The sequence below is a fragment of the Syngnathus typhle genome, linkage group LG2 (genome assembly GCF_033458585.1).
Source record: "Syngnathus typhle isolate RoL2023-S1 ecotype Sweden linkage group LG2, RoL_Styp_1.0, whole genome shotgun sequence".
Classification (NCBI taxonomy): Eukaryota; Metazoa; Chordata; class Actinopteri; order Syngnathiformes; family Syngnathidae; genus Syngnathus; species Syngnathus typhle.
The window spans coordinates 10,284,943-10,304,914 of record NC_083739.1 but is presented as its reverse complement, the minus strand read 5'-3'; the positions used below and the strand labels follow the sequence as shown (position 1 = coordinate 10,304,914).

Here is a 19,972-nt window from a genome sequence, read left to right as displayed (position 1 = left end):
ACAATTCCAATGATTTTTACGCAAACGTTGACTAATGTCAATGATGACGGGAAATTCACTCAATCTCAACTCTTATTAAGGACTTTTGTTGTCCATGTACTTCCAATTCAGGATATTGATTTAGATCATTTTGTCTGAATCAAATCGCGTAAGGTTTCATGGTCAAATTTGTCGCTGACATGTTAATTGGCCCACATTGAAGGGGAAAACTTTTGAAATACGATGGTGCCTTATGACGCAAAGAACTCGTCTTTTGAGTTTTACGTGATACAAGCCGACAGACATGCGATTTTTGTTTTGACGTGTCCTTCCTTAGTGGTAGCAGTGAACCCATTTCAACTTAATTCACATTAAAGAGGAAATCAACCCCCTTTTTATCCGTCTCCGGGGGCGGCCATTTTGCCACTTGCTGTCAACTGAAAAGAATAACACAGTTGCCAGGTATCAGGTCACAGCCAATCACGGCTCAGCTTAAAAAAACTGCCGAGTCACAAACGAAACATTAATCAGAAAGCTGTGTTTCAATTAGTTGGGCAGCAGAAAATATATTATTTATTACAAACGATATAACTTCATACCATATGTTAATGTCATGTAGTTATAATAATAAAAGAAAACTCCGCAGGATAAATATGGTGCTCGTTGAGCATTCGCATACAAAGTCAAGATTCTGCATCAGTTGATACACATAGTGAGCATATGAAGAAATAAAAGCACGGGTCTTTAATATTCAAACTAACGTTCATTTTGCAAAGATGGTCTGATGTTACACAATAAATGGGCAGAGAAGCTTGCTGCGTAGTGACCGCAAGTCACTTCTGCTCCTCAGTTTTGTGTTCTCATAGTCATCTTCAGCCAAATAGCAGAAGTGGAGGGTGATGTTGAAACTTTGGTTCACTTCAAGACAGATCATGTTCATGGCCGTTTACCGTAGCTCAGGCGCTCGAGCTTCCCGTTAGAAGCCATGTTCAGGATGTCCGGTGCTCCTTTCATTTTGCACACGCAACTTCAGTCAAACACGGCAAAACACCAAATCACATATCTGCTCAAATGCAGTGCATTGAATCATTTCAATGTTAACTGTTAGCTTGGGCTTTTTTTTTCTTCTTTCTTTCTGCTCTAAGAACTGGAACTGTTCAACATTTGCTTTCTATTTAACATCCACAAAACCACATTTCTTCAATGTTCTTAAACTAATTCCTTCCCGTTAAAAGTTCCCTAAAATGAAGGTTACTATATGAGTCACCGTGCTGTCCATGGAAAAAGGTTTGATTGTAGCATTCAACAGCTCCATCTTAATGAAGACTTTACATTTCAAGAAAATAGAGCTGAAGTTTCTACCGCCAGTTATTTGCCAAGAATGACACACACGTTATATTTGTGGACATATTTATAGCTCTCAATTCAAACTAATTGTCATGTGACCGGACAATTGTTACTGCAGTTGTATTTTTATTATTTCTACATCCACACGTTACGCACTTCATGAGACGCTATTACACACCATTAATATGTCACCAAATGTCACTGCCAAAAAGATTATACTTCCCACGTGAAAGTGTGCTCATGAAGTAAAGCTATGAAGGTCCACTGCATAATCTAAAGAAGACTATGAAACAAATAAAAATCATTCACAACAAAAGCTAAGATACTCTCAAGTCTGAACTGAACGGTACCAACTTTGCGCAAGATAAACTAACTCGCTAACTAACTAACTGACCGACTGACTGACTGACGTAAACAAATCAACCAAGAGGGACTCCCCGATGACTTTTCTACTTTGCAACGTTCTCTTTACTTTCTGCACTTTACAGAGTATGGCGTTTGAGATCAGAATCTCAAGTGCAGTTGGCTTTTATTTGCACATCAGACTAAAAATAATGTGTTTAAGGAACTTATTTGGTTTGATTGCAAAAAACGAAACGAGAAGTCATTTAATTCAGACACATGATTTTTTTCAATTTCCTATCTATCTATCTATCTATCTATCTATCTATCTATCTATCTATCTATCTATCTATCTATCTATCTATCTATCTGTCTATCTGTCTATCTGTCTATCTGTCTATCTGTCTATCTATCTATCTATCTATCTATCTATCTATCTATCTATCTATCTATCTATCTATCTATCTATCTATCTATCTATCTATCTATCTATCTATCTATCTATCTATCTATCTATCTATCTATCTATCTATCTATCTATCTATCTATCTATCTATCTATCTATCTATCTATCTATCTATCTATCCATCTATCTATCTATCTATCTATCTATCTAAAATTAACTGTAGTATTTCACTATTTAGGAAGGTACATCCTTATACACGTGAAAAATCTTCACCGTCATAATTTTGATCACATGATAGTGTCAGGTGTGCTTTTGCCTGTTTGCACTGCATTGTCATAGGATTTTTTTGGGGGGGTGGGGGCAGTTGGCTTGTGAGGCGCTGTGATGCAACGCCGAGGTTACGGACAAACACTGCCCACTGACGGTAAAACGAGGAGAGGAGGCCGGGCTAAACTTTCAAACAAGGAGGTCATCCTGTGTGGGAATTTCCCTGTCTCCTGTCAGCGTTTGAGCAAGAGGCGAGGAAAAGACAGCTTGGGGATCGGAGGGAACACGAGTGGGGGTCATCGAAAAAGAACAAAAAATGGAATTCCTCAAATGTTTGAAAATGAGCCAAGCACTGACAGCGCAGCAATATGGGCTTTTAAAACCGACTTTAATTGCTAGCCATTGTTTATGTTGCCCAATTGCAGTTATTGGCTTGACATACATAAATAACGAGTACAGACAATGAACAGACAATGAATACATATCATAAATCAATACATATCCACAGAAAGAAAAGCAACAGAGAGCGAGTGGACCTAACACTCCATTTGATTTACGAGACGTGTTCGTATTCCTCAAGGGGAAATGCATTCTCTGCTCTGTAGAGTTCTGGAAAAAAATGAAGAAACCACTCATTTTCTCAGATTTTCCTATTCATAGGTGAAGCTATGCATAAGTGAATATTCATTCACATTACAAATCATCTTTCTTCATTGAGATGAATGGAAATTCTATTAATCCATTCCAGCCTTCTCAAAAAAAAACAAATTTTCATTACCTGTGTTTTTATTCTAACTCTATCCTATCATACATTTTAAAAACACAAAGTAAAAACATAATTAAATAGAATGTCAATCAGCTCTGAGTTATTATTAATTCATTTCCCTCGTGCTGCTTGTACTAGTTTGCACATCTCTGCATCAAAGTGTAATATAGACATGTATTGTCTGTCTACATGTGTTGCTACACTGTTTGTGCCCAAATAGCCGTTGCTTAAAGGGTTATAAGTGGTGCTGCTCGTTTACTCGTTCGAGTGGGCATGGCGTATCGATTATCCCAATTATCGATTCAAAATTTCGCAAGGTCGAATGAGATGGCGTGACGTCGCCGGAATTGCAGTTTTGTTGTTAGCGGCGCTAGTCCTCTGACAGTTACAGAGCAGCCTGTGGGCAAAATGACAGTTGAGGCGAAAACTTGCTTGCTACAAAGAAATCCCGCTTACGACTAATGTTGCAAGGAAGCGGATGAGCCTTTCACCCAGTAACAAGTCGGACAGCCATCAGAAGGAATTTGATGGATGCCGCCGGAGTGAGCTGAGGACACAAACTTTGCGCTAACTAGCTAATGACACGAGCAGATGGATTTAAAACAATACAAAAGTGTAACTCGTTAAAAAAAATCAGACATTGATACCTAAAGCCTTTACTGCAATGTTAAAAAAGGAGTCCTGCAATGGTTTCTTTGTTAAAGGCCTGATTATAAAATGACACATGTGGCTTGTATCATAGCTGCATGTCTAATGTTTGCAACAACTCAATTTGCGTCACAATGGCTAAAGAATTAAATGAGTTACAATAAACGGAGGCAAGGAAACACTGCGAAAAAACTGTTAATTAAGCGGACTTTCCTGGTAGTTTGGGTGACACAATGCGCAATTGTCTTTGCTTTGTGTTAGGTTTCACAGTAAACTTCAGCTGGGAGTGGCATTTAACCTTTTGCAGTGTCTTTGTAAAGAATTGTTCACTCTCTGCCAAACTGCTGCTTGTGGTGAAGTGAGTTGAGTTCACTACGCTCGCAAGTCAGAGCAAAAAAAAATCATCCAAACAATGGCTCGACACCAGAAAAAAACGTGTGAATCAGGAAATAGAAAGAACCTTTTTGTTTATTTCTATAAACTACCGACAACATAACTGCTGGATAGCAACCACAAATATTGTCATTTACAGCGGTCATGTGCTTAATGGTTGACACATTCTGACTAAATTTGGTGATGTTGCTCCCAGCCTTTGTCCTAATGTAGTGCATGCAGGATAACAATGACTTCTTCAAAAGTGGGTGGGGAACATATTGCCCAATAGTTCAGAGCTGTTCAACGCTGAGAGTAGCATGAAGAAACAAGCAGTGCTTGATTTATTTCAAGAGTCAAACTCAGTCCTGTTGCGGTCCCTTAAGGTGAAAGCGGCCTCTCCTGAAAAACGAGCAGAGGTGGTTTTTCCTCTCTCCTGGGTTGTCAACGGCCCCCACCCGAAATTGTCATGGATCAACTCCACATCCCGCCGCGTCCCCAACAAGCTGCTTTATCTTCTGTCTGGGCTTGGCTTTGCTTGCTTGTGACATTATTTATGCCGTGTTGGTGTGAGGGAGGCCTTGCAAAATTCCACAGCAAAACACCCACGACCACAACCGTATCCTCAATGTTCAACTTCACGTCCATGTACGAGTATGGTCCAGCAAGAAAATGAAGCGCACTGGCACAATGACTGAACCAGTAGAAAAACTGCATTTTGTACTAGTTAACATCTAGCACTATATGTATGCGAAGCTGTTCAAGCATTTATTCCGTGTTGTTGAAATCCATTTTAAAGGGGAGGTCAAGTCCCAAAATTCCGATGTAACAATATGTTCTGTGCAGCACAGTTAGTGAAAACACAGTGTTCTGATTGCTGTTTCATTTGTGGAATATGAATGAAACAGGCAAAATCCATCTCTTTTTATCCTTCTCTTAGGGTTAGGGGGGGGGGGGGGGGCATTTTGTCGCTTCCTGTCGACAGAAAGTGGCCGGGTCTCAAGTCCCAACCAATGGCGGCTCACCAATTTTTTGAAGCCGTGATTGGTTGTGACTTGAGACCCAGCCACTTCTGATGTCATTTTCAGTCGACAGCAAGTGGCAAAGTGGGCGCTCCCCTGAGGTGTATAAAAACAGGTGAATTTTGCTGCTTAACTCATATTCACTAAATGCAATATTAATCAGAATGACACGTCTAGACAAGCGCATTCAAAATATCAATATTGAAGGGTTGACTTTCTCTTTAGGGTCTGCTCTTCCTGCTCACCTTGCCCTACTAGTTCTGTGTCCTACTTGTAATGACCCCCCCACACACACACACACTACTAGTGCTACTGGCCAAATTAGTAGAACCTTACATTGGGTAAGTGATCAGCTTGATGCAAAGCTGTTTGAATATTAATTCCTTGATATCCATTTTAAGGTCCACGTTCTAGTGTGCTCTTTGTCCTCACTAGTAAGATAATTCAGCGTTCTAGTAGAATAATACTAGTAGAGTGACTGTGTGTGCTAGTGATAATGTTTTTCCCACTACTATGATCACGTTTGGTATTTTAGTCGGAAATTAAGCTGGTTAAATGCTTAATACAAAATCCTTCATATCCAGCTGAACTTCCATGCACGAGTACGCACACGAGTAGAACCAAGTGTGTTTTATTTCATTTTTTTTTCTTCGACTAGTGCCACTTTTGGCATACTTGGCTTTCCATAATGTTGTTAGTTTTGTGTCGCTTAAGCTGCAAGGATCTTGAACACATGCTTGAAGAGCTTTCTAAGGCCCACACACTGCCATATTTTTGTTTCCCACTCAACAAGTTTGCAAAGGATTAGGGAATTCATGTGCTAAATGTTCAGCATGTCTGGCGACTGAAGCATGACCTGAGCTGGTGTGAGGAGGTTAGTTGTTGATTAATTTGCCTGCAACCTTGAACCCCCTCTGCGGGCCAGTGGACCCAGCAGACTATTGACAGAGCCGTGTGCTGCAGATAAAGCGAACATTTCTGCATTGCGTGCCGACTTTTTTCATCGGTGCTGCTCTCAGCACTATCGTAGAGGCCACAATCTGGAAAGATCTGAGGACGTTTGTGTCAAATCAATGTGTAAACACGAGGCAAACTCACTCGGTTGCTGTTCTTTGCAAGAATGGCACCGCTCGAATGTGTTGCAATGAAGGGCAGCGAGCCACAAAAATGTTGCTCAAGCTATTCAAGAGAAATGTCTCTGTATGCAAATTTATTTGTGACATCATATTTCATAACAAAGCATGACAATGGAGTCATTGAGCCCACTGGTTCATTTAATGTCATTTATTAAGAGAGCTGTATGATCATTTTTCCCCCTGCATGAATCAGGAAACGGTGCTTGTGTTGTTTTTTTTTTTCACAGTTTTTGAAAAGATGGCAGACATGATCTTTCACAGCAGTCGTCCAAAAACGCAGCCTAAAATAAAGACGTGCCAGTGAAAATGTTTAGACCAAAGTAGAAATTATTTAATTTCACAAAATATCAAGTACAATTAATTCATTTCACCTCGTCGACATTAAATAATTCCACTTATTTCATCCGTTGCCCATACTATTACGAAGAGTTGCATCATTTCACTGCAGCACAACTCTTCGCTCGACAAGCAGCCGCTGCTCCACTTCGACACGTACGTTCGTGTCGAAATCCACTCGTGTGTTTTGTCGAACCTACACACAAATACTGCATACACACATTTAGAGGAGAAAAAAGCAAAGGTGTCCCCAAAAGAATGCAGTGATTGCGCAATGCGCGCGAGCCACTTCTTCAGTCTCAATGCTTTGTGTCTTTGTAAACTGTCCGTATCGTACCGCCACCCCCACACGACCCCTTCAACCACCCCCCCTCCGAACAACGTTCTTTAGTCCGCGGAGGGAAGCAGCTTGGGCCGGGGGCGTCTAACACTGGCCAGTGGCCGAGAGCAGGTTGCGTAACGTGGCCAGCTCCCTGGACAGCTGCTCCACTCTCTTCTGTAAACGATCGTTTTCCGCCGCCAGTTCCAAAACTTTGTGCTGCGTCTCCAAGTTGCGCATTTTGGCTTTGTCGCGGCTCTTACGCACGGCCAGGTTGTTCCTCTCGCGTCTCTGCCGATACTCCTCACTGTCTTTGTCGAGGCGCTTCTTCGCCTTCCCGCTGGAGAGCTTGCCTCCGTGAGACGGAGACCTCGGAGACCTGCCCTGACCCGCCGGCGCGGGGGTTCCAGGTGGGCTGGAGCAAGTGGAGGACGCCGTGGAGATGTTGCCCATGCTGCCCCCGGTCGACTGGTACTGTAGGTAGGGGCGCATGTCAAAAGTGGACGAGCCGTTTTCCACCTTGACGTCCTCCTGGCTGTCGTCTCTTCCCGCGGCTCGGTAGCGGGCCAGCTCGGAGGCAAGCACGCTGTCCACCCGCGTCTCTTGGAGGTCGGTGTAGCCGAGCCCGTACGGCACCCCCCGGGGGTCCCGCGGCCCGTCTCGCTGAGCCGCGTCCAGCTCGCTAAGCAGCGTGTAGTTCTTAAAATTGGCCGCTCTCTTGAGCTTGTTCTCGGCCAGAAAGTCGGAGAAGACGTCGCCCTGCGGAGGGTGCGAGTGCCCGGCCGCCAGCTGCGGGCAGTGCACGGCCGCCGGGTCCAAGTAGACGCTGAAGTCGATCGCTCTCTCCCGCTCCTCGATGCCCAACTCCGTCATCGAGTCGCCGAGCCTCCAGTAAGAGCCGCCGGGGTTGATAATGCCGTCTCTCGCGTGGATAGCAAAGCCGCCCTCGTCGTAGAAACCGGCCACTTCCATGGATCTTAACACCCGCCGGATTGCACCAGCATGGAGGGCTGATGAGGCGCCCACGTCGGTCAGTTCTGCGAGTCTCGTGTCGCAATGCTCTCTGTTGTTGTTTTTTGTGCGGGTGTTGCTCACAAAAGCACTTGTGTGGCTCCTTTCCTTAAGCGCCCACAAGTTATGCTCGTCGTGGTTTTGGAAGGAATTGACAGGTCTTCCTGTCACGGGAGAAGTTTTATTGCAGTCGAGGGGCGTGACTTAGCGCGGCAGGTGTGTGACGTATGTGACAAAAGCACTGACCCACAATTCCATGCATGGTATTCACAATAATAATAATAATAATAATAATAATAATATTCTAGATATAATATATATATGTATGTACATATAACAATTATTAGTATAGTAATCATTTATTATTAATATTATTATTATTTGACTTTGGATGACAAACAGCCAATCTAAAGAAACAATAAAATGCATACATGTTTGATTGCTTAGCGTTTAAAAACAACCAGACACAAGACTTGTTGATAGTCCGATCACGCCCTCTAAAGACGATCATGGAAAATACCACGATGCTGTCATTTTTTTTTTTTTTTTTTACACCCTGCGTAATTATGACGTCAGCACAAACGCAACTCCAGATTGATCACGTATGATCAATTTATTGACGTTTATTATTATTTGATCCTTGTCTGACTATTGTGTTCAATTACTCACCCCGTCAATAGTATCACATTATAATTATTATGTCCAGTTTTGTGGAAAAACATACTGAATAATTATTTTTTTCTCATTTTTCTATTTTTATGTATTAAGTAAAATTAACAAATACTGTGTTTCCATTTGGCTCGTTTATTTTGTAGAAACTGGGAAAAGGCCTCCATACTAAAAACATTCCATTTTTTTCTATTTCTTTCCTTACCCCCTCCCCCCTCGCAACAAGCTGTATATTGCTTATATTACTTGTTATTGTGTTGTGCAATAAGTACGTATTGCCAAAGTAAAATAAATATATAAATGAAGATATCCCTTTCTAATATTTCATTGTCTGTTGCTGATTGTTCATTTACAACACTACCTATGATAACTTGATGCAAATTGTCTCATTATGGGAAAAATAAATGACTTCTTAAATACATTATAAATAATGTACTTGACGTCGTAATTCTCAAGCTATATGACCCTTTCCTCGACTAGTGCACTTTTGACTGAGCATTGACTGCCCTCTTGTGGTATAAGAAATAAAGCAGCAACCATCATCTTCAAGGTCAGCGTTTGGTTAAAAATCACGTCAAATCGTCCAACAAATTATCCCAAATAATATCTACAGTATGCTGAAATTATAATGGTCTCATTACAATGTACTCAGTCATACATTGTGGGCTGTTTAGCGCTTCTATTGTATAGATGGCAACAGGTGGACTGGTTTATTGTACCTTCTGGAAGAGCATGGAATTTGCCTGTAGGAATTGGTAAAGATGGGTGAACAAAGACATTGGTCATCTGTTATAAGTTATACTTTCGTTTATACTTTTATATTGATTACAATATATTTTCCGAGTTTGTATTTCATTTTTTTAATTTTGACTACATCAGGCAAATTGACAATTTTACAAGTTTTTTTTTTTTTTTTTTTAAACTGTAACGTGCTTAGAGCAAATGTGTTGTTACAGACGTCTGTATCAAACTGGGAGCCATTTGACACCACTAGTTTGTTACGACAAAAATTAGTTAGGGTTCTCTTTGTCTTTGAATCAAAGTTATTAACATAACATTAAAAGAACTTGCCCATTGAAAAATGCACCGCATTTTTGGGAATATGAGCAAGATACGATCTGAGCTGCGTTTGTTATTCAAATTATTGTTCTCCGTAAAGTTAAGTTGAGTATCCAAAACGAGGATCTCAGTTTCTAAAAGGTTGAGAGCCCTGACATATAGCCAACACGTATATTACGCTTTGTCGCCATCTGCTGTACAACCTATAGTACGGCATAATTGGGGGGGAGGGTCTGTGGTTTCCTAAAACAGGGTGGGTGGGGTCAGGAAGTACATTCTCTTTTTTGCAACGCCATTGGTCAGACGCGGACACCTTTGCGCGTGATAATTGGCTGCCGGCCTCAGTCTCTCGTACCCGATTGGTCCAAAACGTTCCGTTCTTTGTCAGCTGAGAAATTGACGTTTTCGTTGGCTCCTGACGAGGAGCAGACAGACTCAACTGAAGGGGTTGGGCCCAAAGTGGAGAAATGGCGAGAATGGTAGACGAAAGCGGGTGTAGAGAGGAATTACAAAACCCCGAGCGCCAGAGACCTGATCGAGGTGCAGCTCGGTGGGGTCCTCAACACGCCGGTGCCCGAGAACTGGCTAATTTATATTCACCAGGTGAGTCGATCTGTGTTGCTAATTCGTCTTCAATGCTAGCTTGTTTCTCCGGCTCATCGGGTTGTGACATCACCAGGTGTTACGTGCTGTACTGGAGTTTCCGAGTCACATTTATACCGTAAACAACACGGATAACAAAATAGGCGTTTCCGTGCTTGATAGATACACTAACGACCACATTGCGGTGCTCGTCTGGGCTCGTTGCACAACAGTACTCACGTGAGGTCGCTTCGATTTGTGTTTGACAGTAAACCAAAACATTTCCTATTCCGGGTATTGAGAGTATTTTTCATAATTTGGAAATACATGTAAACTCAAAGGAGCACTTACCTTGCCAGCCATTTTGCTGCCTGTCCATTTTAAGTTACAGCGAAAGACACAACAACACAAAATAAGTTGCATCATCGAGTGGTTATTAATCTTTCAATGGTGATTTGGATCAAATGAAGTCACATCAGGTGGAGCTGCCGTGGCCGGTTTGAGATCAGAAGGTCACTACAGTAGATACGACTGACCCGATTCAAAGAATGCATCAAACTTTCCAGTAACACTCCCAGAAATTAAAACGAGGGGGAGAGGGGTGAAATAAAACAACAGATAACCCTGCTTTTATGTCTTCTAGCTTAATGTTTACACATAACAAGTAATGAGCATGGTCTTGGAACAACCCTCATTGCCCTATTGTATTTGAAAATGCTGTACCGGAAGCTCCTCTTGACTTATTGTTCTTGCAGGCAAAAGAGGCCAAGAGTGGATTAGTGTCCTCCTCTGTTTCTCTCTCATGGCCTTCAATTTCATTCACCTCCTTGCCAATTTCCACCTGGGGCATCTGTGGTATATCCTGTTTGCTATTGGTAAGTACACAGTCAAAGTATAAATAAAGTAGATATCCAATCATGACAACATACCAAATGACTCTTGCAATTATGAACGAATGTGTAGTGGCAGGGATCCTCACTGCGGATTTTGCCTCGGGCCTTGTTCACTGGGGGGCTGACACGTGGGGGTCGGTGGATCTACCCATCTTCGGAAAGGTCATCTCAACTGCATGAGTCTTTTTCCTTCCTGCATTCACACGGTCTTGTCATTCTGCGACCTACAGGCCTTTATCCGACCCTTCAGGGAGCACCACATTGATCCCACAGCCATCACCCGCCACGACTTCATTGAAACCAATGGCGACAACTGCATGTTAACTATCGTCCCGCTAGCCAACATGGCCTTCAACTTCGTCACTCTCTCCCCTGGTGAGTCCTTTGCATGAAGCTCTTGGATTAGGGGTGGTGTGAGAGAGCATTTAAGTCAGACGTAGGTCCAAAAAATTGGTATGCCATGTGCCGTTTAAATAATAATTGATAGTTCATACGTCAGCCTAATTTGCTCTCCTTTTAAATCCAGCGGAGATCTACCGGCTCTACCCGTGGTACTGCTACCTGTTTGCGCTTGGCATCTTCGTGACCCTCACCAACCAGATTCACAAGTGGTCCCACACGTACTTTGGCCTGCCTCGCTGGGTGGTGTTCCTCCAGGACTGCCACATTATTCTTCCTCGCAAGCACCACCGCATCCATCACGTGTCCCCGCACGAGACGTACTTCTGCATCACTACAGGTTTGCCTTCTTCTCATATATGATCTGCACCCGGTGCAGCTAGCGCGAGTGTCGTCACAGAGTAGCCTTGTTTCAGGTTGGCTCAACTACCCCCTGGAGAAGGTGGGCTTCTGGAAGAACCTGGAGGATCTTATCCAGGGCGTCACGGGGGAGAAGCCTAGGGCTGATGATCTCAAATGGGCTCATAAAGTCAAGTAACACCACAGGCTAACTCTGCCCTACCTCAGAAGACAACCCCCCACCCCCCCCATCTTGCCTCGCCGTAATCCATAAGACAAACTAACAGGTTCTGATGCCATAGCTTTAACGCTTGCACATTTTCCATTTTTCAAGAGGATTTTTTTTGATATTATTCACAAACTGCAATATATTTTGATAAAAATAACTGCTCACTTTATGAAACATCTGCACAGAAAGTCATGTCAAATACCTTTGGAGGAAATTTCTTCTGAGGGCGAAATCAAGAACACTTCCTGGATGTTGATTTGGATTCTATTGAGCGCCTCAGAATCTCAATGTCTTTATTTACTCGCACCTAATTGAAGATCTTTTTGATTGGGAAGAGAAACAAGGAAGCTTAACCAACACCCACAGCAAAAGAACAAATTGATCGATAATTCTTGTTACATTTGGCGACCTTGCACACTTTTGGCTGCACAGCCTAACATGATGTCAGACTAATATCCAAACTATTGCCCTTTCCAGGCTTTTTCAAAAAGAACACTTGAAAGCCTTGTACAACTGTGGCTTTGTCAGTAGTGAAACTTTGACACCTTAATGACTCTTAATAACAGCTCAAAAAGTAAAAGGAAATCAAAGACTTGCGGGTTTAATGACATTTCCTTCTTTCCATTTAATGCAATGAAAATTGCATTCCGACACAAAATACAACCTTTTTTTTTTTTTTTTTTAAAGTGCTGACTGGCGACTTGCAAAATCTAACGAAGCATCCCAAAGGTGAATTCTGCTTCTCAAATGTGTACATTTGCTTAAAAAAAGTTTGTGTTAATAATAGGTAGATGTTGTATTGGAGCGCATTCTATAAAAAGTTGTCTAGTATTTAAATAGGAGAATATTTGTCATTTAAACAAAAGCCCAGTTCATTGCCACAGGAAAAAAACTGAGCAAAGAAAAAAGGCATTAAACTAAATGTTGCATTTTTAAACAAAACCTTTCTAATGGAGGATGAGCCAAGCTGTTGTTTTGAGTCACATCCGATTGTACTTAATGGCGTGGCTTGGGTGTGTCAGGTTGTCCGCTCTGTCGTCCGGTTTTCTGTTCATGTTTTCTCAAGCTGCCTTACACACGCCACACATTGTTTGTATCTTGGCTCTTTTGCAGAACCTGTTCGCTCAACTCAAGTTGCTCACAGATCCCGCACGGCAGATCCCGTTTTGTACGATGTGGGAGTCGTTTCCATTCCCACCCGTGGTCTATTACAGTGGTGCCTTGAGAGACCCGTATCGCAAATCATCTAAAATGAATGGAAAGGCCATTAACCATGGGAAAAATCGTGACTTTTTTGATGACGCATTGTATAATATTGACCTTTATCAAAGCATGCCAAAATTAAATAGAACGTAAACAGTTTGTGCATAATGATTTCATAATGCTGTAATTCTTGCCCACTAAGGTATATGTATATATGCCTGTGCGTGGTTTTCAGCTTTCTCTCATTTCGACGCACGCATTAAAAAATGTCCAAATTAAGGCTCATGTATCACAGATCTTGGTCACTCGTATTTCAAGGCACCCCTGTACCTCGGTGACGTTAAAAGGGCTTCAGTTGCAGATGCGTTTATGTCATCCAATCACCAGTGGGAAGCTTTTTCATGTCTTTCGTAATTTTCTTCGTCATACAGCAAATGACTATGCAGCGTAACTTCATGTCTTAACCCGTTGGAATTGGACTGAAATGCCTTTCTTTCTTTTCCTGAAGTGTTTAAAGTGATTTTCGGAAGCTCTACTGCAGACGCCTTTAAAAGTGCATCATGAAACAAAACCCTGCATCTTAAGCTTGAGGATGTAACACATGTTGCGAGCAGTGGAAAGCTTCCCCTTTAATTTGTAGAACTTAGCCACTGAACAGAGTAGAATATCATCTATGATGTGCTCTCCATGTTGGTCCCAGGTTTAAAGTACCTACAGAAACTATGTCTTCATTCCAAGGCGCATCCTGGTCAAAAGGCTTGATTGTTGTGGCGCTTTAAAGATAGTGACATCTTTATATACAATATATGGATATTTTGCTATTTGAGTCATTTATACTTGATTTGATTGAATTTAGGGTGACAGTAGAACCACATGTTTTCCCAAATGGGGTTTCCCCAACCATTAGCAAGCCGTTTAGAAAAATCTCACCGAATCAAAATGTCAAAAGTTTGTATACTGAACGAATGATCATCTGGTCTCAACAAATTGATAAGTTGCTGTGTTGAATGGAAAACAGTTATTCTGTTGTTGATTGGCTTAGATAGATGACCATATTTTTCTAATGAAGTCGCGATAAACAAAATGAAGGGAAATAAGTGAAATTGGATCATTTCCCACAGCACCCATGATGATTACTCATAGCAGACTAATGGTTGGGAGTATGTCGTCAATATAGGGATTCTATTTAGGTGTTTGTGAGTGTATAGATTTATGTTCCGGTCAAATGTATGCTTGACTTTTCTTCAATGTGGGTCGGTAGCAAAAAGAACACAATGTCGATTTCGTAGTGCTTGTGGAGTATTGCGGGAAGCACTTTGTGTGCGGTGGAAAGGTCACGCTGGGCAATGGATGTTGCTTTTGTTTGGAGATGTTGTGCCAGTGTTGGGAACACTCGGTCGGGTTTAGGGCAAAGTTTTGGTGTTTACAGTCTATCACATTTTTTTTTTTTGTCATGACATTGGAAGGATGTTTGATGTTAATGCGTCGCTACAAATGTTAGCTATTTCCAACTTGCCACAACTCGTTTTAATAGAATTGACCTAAAAAATTGGAGGCTTATTTATTGGCGTAAAGTTAAGTTAGGGTTGAGGCTAATTCTCAAGATGTTTCATATGGAGTTTTCAAAATAAAAAGCTGTTACTGCAGAATCTTTTTGAACTCGTGAAAGGTTCAGTCACTGGAATTATTTAACTTGCTTCGTACAAATATCGCGCTGCTCGGATGTTGAATCGCCTTATCAGCTCCCTATTTGAGTTATTGTAAACCTCTGTCAGTTAAACAGTAAAATACTTCATGGACCTTTCTGTGAGGCAAGGCCAGTTTTAGATAGACAACACAATAATATACCTTGATGCCTTTTTTGTTATCTTCCATTAGGGAGATGTACAATGTCTATAATGTATTAAAGTGTTTATTTATATGTACGCTTAATAAAAGTTCTGTACTTATACCAGTTTCTTTCCATTATTACTTTACCATAGTAGGCAAAACTATCAAACCATAAAAGGAGAAATAGAAATGATTTATTTCTGTAATTTTTGTGTAAGTAAAAAAATGCGAAAATTTCAATGGGAAAAAAAAAAACTAACTTGTAGGATAAAATTTAGATTGTCACTTTTGCTTTTTGTGGTATCACAAGTAACAAAAGTGCAATTTTTGAGCTAGGTGGGACTAGATAAACAGAATTGATTCAACCTGATTCCCATTTTGGCTAATCAGGTGATATAACAGTGCATGAAATGAAATTGCAATGAATGATGATAATCTACAAGCCAAAACAAACACACTAAAATAATCTTCCTCAAATATATTGCCTAGAATAAATAGAACATTTAGACCAGAGTCGTGGACATAGGGTTGCCACCTTGGATTTGTGAAAAACAGGGACACTTGAGAAAATTATTACATCATTACCAATTCAGACCTGGGCCCCACCGATTATCGTATAATCAACATCGGTCCAAATTAGGCCGATTATTTTTTGGTCTGCTCTGCTCCATACACGCTGTACATGCTGGTGTCTTTACACTGTTTGTCCACTAAGTGAAACTGTGACTTCATTTAAGCCTCAAGTGCTCTCAGAAACCTACCAGTTTGTCCAGCTTTGGTTTAAATGCATTGCTAAGGTTTGGTAGTTGTTCCATTTTACAGCAACAAGTACAAGACCAGACTTATTTCTAAAATCACTCAAATATATTTTTATTTGAGATAATTTCCCAAAAGTTTCATGCTTTTACTTACTGTATTTATTCTAAAATCACTCATAAATATATTTATTTTCATTTTAGATAATTTCCCAAAAGTTTCATGCTTTTACTTAGTGTATTTATTTATTTATTTTGTGCAAAGGACCTAGTGTATTTATTTATTTATTTTGTGCAAAGGACCCCAAAAAAAGAAATGCGTGTGCGCGCCCGTGACGTATATATATAGGGGGTTAAACGACGTGCGCGCTACCTGCAAGCACCATCGACATGGCGCTCGCCGCCGGATCCGGTAAATACGTTATAACGGAACAATTACACACCGCCAAGTTTTAAAACGCAGCCATTTGTTTATTTCTGTGCGAGTTGCAGATCACTACGGGAAGGTTAGCCATGGCCGAATGTGTCTTTAATATATAAATACACAAGCTGTTCCATAGGTGGAACCGCCAGCGAAAATGCATTGAAAGCAATGAGCATTAGCTCAATATGCTAATTGCGATTTAAATATACGACTGCTTACGAATTGACAGTATTTAGTTTTTATTGCAGCCGAACAACTCACGACTAACGCACACGTAACATTATACCCAGTCCGTTTGGAAGTAGCCGGATGCATAGCCGTGGTTAGCTCAAAGGGCTTGGCTGTTAGCCTCTCAGCCGAAAAGCTCTTTGACGAATTGGCTTCTGAGCTGAAACCCTTACTGGTCAGCATTTGTTGGTGCCTTTGCAAGTTATATATTTGTAAAAGCGTTTTTGTTGACACAAAAGGAGAAGCGAAAAGAGGCAGGTGTGTTTTTTTCCCCATTCTGGCTCTTGGTTTGTTATTTGCATCCAAGCTGCACCATCTCATCTCACCGCAGAGGCCAAATGATGCAGCATTCGTCAGAAGGACAAAATCTTTTTTTTTTTTAATAGCTTCTTCACAGATGCTCATCAATATACAAGGCGTGTCAGAAATGAGAAGTTTCAAACCAAAAATGCAAACTGGGTTTCGCATCACAAATGTGGGCCAGATGATGGGGCAGCATGTCTACAAAGAGATCCTGCTTGGTTCAGTGCGTGAGAAGAAGTGAAAGTTGTGGCAGGATGAACGCACTGTTTAAGTAGCTTGGTGTGAACTTGCGTTTAAAACTTGTCAACCAATAAAAGAATAAGTTCTATAATTTGTTGACAAAATGAAATGATTAAGGAGATAATGATTCAGTTGTACTGGTTTACCCCAATTTGGAAGTGACATCACACAAATTCTCATGAAGGCTATTCTGATTTGAAAAAATCTGTTGTTTTGTGTGCAGTTACTGTTCCACGCAATTTCCGACTACTTGAAGAGCTCGAGGAAGGCTTGAAAGGTATCGGAGATGGAACCGTGAGCTGGGGTCTGGAAGAGGAAGATGACGTGACCTTAACAAAGTGGCGAGGAGTCATCCTCGGCCCTCCTCGAGTAAGTGGCAATGATTTGAAACAAGGACTCGGACATGGACAAAAACAAAACTTGCTGCCAACAGAATCTGACTGAATTGCGACCCTTTAAACCCACACAGAAAACAAAATGAAATATCACTTTAGTTTTTGGAATTCCATATTAATATGAATATAACTAGCCATTTTATTCCTTTGTTCAGACAATGACGGTTCCACCTGCATTCCTTTGTACAGCCAAACGGTAATACCGAAACAAATTAAGCCCAAAAACTAAATGTGTCAAATTGATTGACAAAGGTCAAAATATATTTGGACTAATTATAGGTCGATTGATTAAAATATAATAATAAAAATGTGATTTAATTCTTTTGAAAAGCTTGTTTTTTTTATTTTGTTTATTAAAAATGGTTTAGTTAATAACCCTTTTTATAATAACTTTTAACAAGAATGAGCCTCCGCAATAAGGAAAATGCACAACAATATCCTGAAATAGGAAGTGAAGCTACATGGTGTTGACTAACAGAGCGGTGTAGTCGTTATGTTTGATGGATTTGCTGTCAAGGATTGCTAATCTTCATCTCATCTACGTAGTGTGGGACACGCACGCACACGCATACTCACCAAGCGACCTCTTCCACAGACAACCTACGAAAACAGGGTGTATAATCTGAAGATTGAATGTGGGCCAGAATACCCAGAGAAACCGCCGTCTGTCAGATTTGTGACCAAGATCAACCTGAGCTGCGTGCACACCTCCAATGGCGTGGTACGTAACACCTTATTAAACGTCTCAATTGACAATTTGACGTGTGCAGAGGCACAAGCAGATGCATCTGATGTGACCTTTAAAGGATATAATAACGCCTTGCCTTCTTATGCCCCATCCCTTGGATTTGACAAAGCAATTAATCCAGTCTTGGTTTTCACATGGGTCTTTCTGTTTTTGATTTTGCAGGTTAACACGAGCGCGGTTGTTACATTGGCCAAGTGGCAGTCCTTCTCCAGGATCAAGACTGTGCTGAATGAGCTGCGGCATCTCATGCTCTCCAAGGAGAACATGAAGCTCCCTCAACCACCCGAGGGCCAGATCTATAGCAACTGAGCCCCCCTGCGCTTTGTTTGTCTCCATCTTTTCCTCCTTCCCGTCTGTCGCATCCTCGTTTCTTGGCTAACTTCCCGACGTTCCATCGGTTGCAAGAATACAGGCGGAGCTGTAAACCAATGCAGACACACACTCAGCGTTATCCACACACACGTCATTCCAGGCCATTTCCCTCTTCTCCCTAGGCCGGATGTTTTAGTTGTGGTCATTGGAATGCTGTACATCTTTTTTTATGATTTATGGAAAAAGGCAGATTGTACAGTAACATAAATGATGTAATCAAGCGTACCCCCTTTGTGTTTTTTCTTTCTTGGAATGTAGTAAGGTGTAATGTGTGCATGCAGTATACATAGAAGCTGATGAGTAGCTTTTTTTGCAGGCAATAAGGTGTGTATGTGACCTCTATATCTTGCGCGGGTAGTTGTCTGACTCGTTCGAATCGTGCGCATGGCGGCCCGCTATAGCTAATCACATCTGCTGTCAATGTGCCTAGATTGTGCTTGAAAGTAGAAATATGACTCTGACCATTTGTGCAATTGTTTTTCACTTCTCTTTCATTAAATCACACTTTGTAGGCTTTGGTGTGGTTGCGGAACAGTATTTTACTTAACCTGGTGGTCAGTTTCTGGTCAAGACTGATACGCCCAATATAGAAGAGAATGAACAGTAATGGCCAAATCCGGGCTTTACATCTGCAAAGAGGACAGCAGCAGCACACACTATTTAAAAAAAATAAAATAAAAGTCTGCAGGTCTACCACAACAAGCAATGGGGCAGCGCAATAATGCAGCGAAACCAGTAGGTCCAGTATTAATGATCATCTTAAGAGGAACAACAAAGTCCGTTCCAGCAGCAAATTAGTGCTACTATTTGCTTGTAATGCTCAAAATGTCTTTTTTAAACTCTAAATATTATAATCCGCACATCTGACTACTCAAAATCCGTCTCGGCCCATGTCAGGCGGTTGTTCTCAGTTGAGTAACAGAGCAAAAGTTAACGAGAACCTTTATAGTAAAATTACCAAATACTGTACATGAAGTCTAGGCACATGCATTACAGAACATTACAATGATTCAACAACAAAAAAGTGCTTTAAATATAAATATCAAGAAAAAAATTGAAGTCAGGATTGTGTCAAAATGATTTTTCGGCATTTTTATGCCTCAATGGTGTTATACGTATGCAATTGGAAGTGAAATGGAATGCGTTATTTTTTCATACGTATATATTTTTGTTTAGCGGGTTTTAGAGTTGACGTAAAAGGGTGAGGCTGTTATCATTTTTCTGATAACATGTCACCAATAATAATGATAAAAATACAGTGCAGTGTCACGGTGACTTATGCAACCATAAAAAACATTCCAAATTGAGAAACCTTCTTCAGAGCACAGATTTCTATGGGAAGGGCTAGATGGC

General features: G+C 41.1%; 3 protein-coding genes across 3 annotated transcripts; 2 read left to right on the top strand and 1 right to left on the bottom strand.

Moving 5' to 3' along the window:
- Positions 1 to 6,418: 6,418 nt before the first annotated feature.
- Positions 6,419 to 8,118, bottom strand: cebpb (CCAAT enhancer binding protein beta). Its single transcript, XM_061298484.1, has one exon. It carries the CDS (start codon positions 7,910 to 7,912, stop codon positions 7,046 to 7,048), a length of 867 nt encoding a protein of 288 aa, XP_061154468.1. The 5' UTR covers positions 7,913 to 8,118; the 3' UTR covers positions 6,419 to 7,045.
- Positions 8,119 to 10,066: 1,948 nt separating this feature from the next.
- peds1 (plasmanylethanolamine desaturase 1) lies at positions 10,067 to 15,273 on the top strand. The gene is made up of 6 exons (XM_061298469.1): positions 10,067 to 10,282; positions 11,017 to 11,136; positions 11,225 to 11,316; positions 11,385 to 11,529; positions 11,681 to 11,893; positions 11,970 to 15,273. Exons 1-6 carry the CDS (start codon positions 10,147 to 10,149, stop codon positions 12,089 to 12,091), a joined length of 828 nt encoding a protein of 275 aa, XP_061154453.1. The 5' UTR covers positions 10,067 to 10,146; the 3' UTR covers positions 12,092 to 15,273.
- Positions 15,274 to 16,216: 943 nt separating this feature from the next.
- Positions 16,217 to 19,138, top strand: LOC133167666 (ubiquitin-conjugating enzyme E2 variant 1-like). Its single transcript, XM_061298496.1, has 4 exons — positions 16,217 to 16,321; positions 17,328 to 17,473; positions 18,095 to 18,220; positions 18,410 to 19,138. Exons 1-4 carry the CDS (start codon positions 16,300 to 16,302, stop codon positions 18,554 to 18,556), a joined length of 441 nt encoding a protein of 146 aa, XP_061154480.1. The 5' UTR covers positions 16,217 to 16,299; the 3' UTR covers positions 18,557 to 19,138.
- The last annotated feature ends 834 nt before the right edge of the window (positions 19,139 to 19,972 follow it).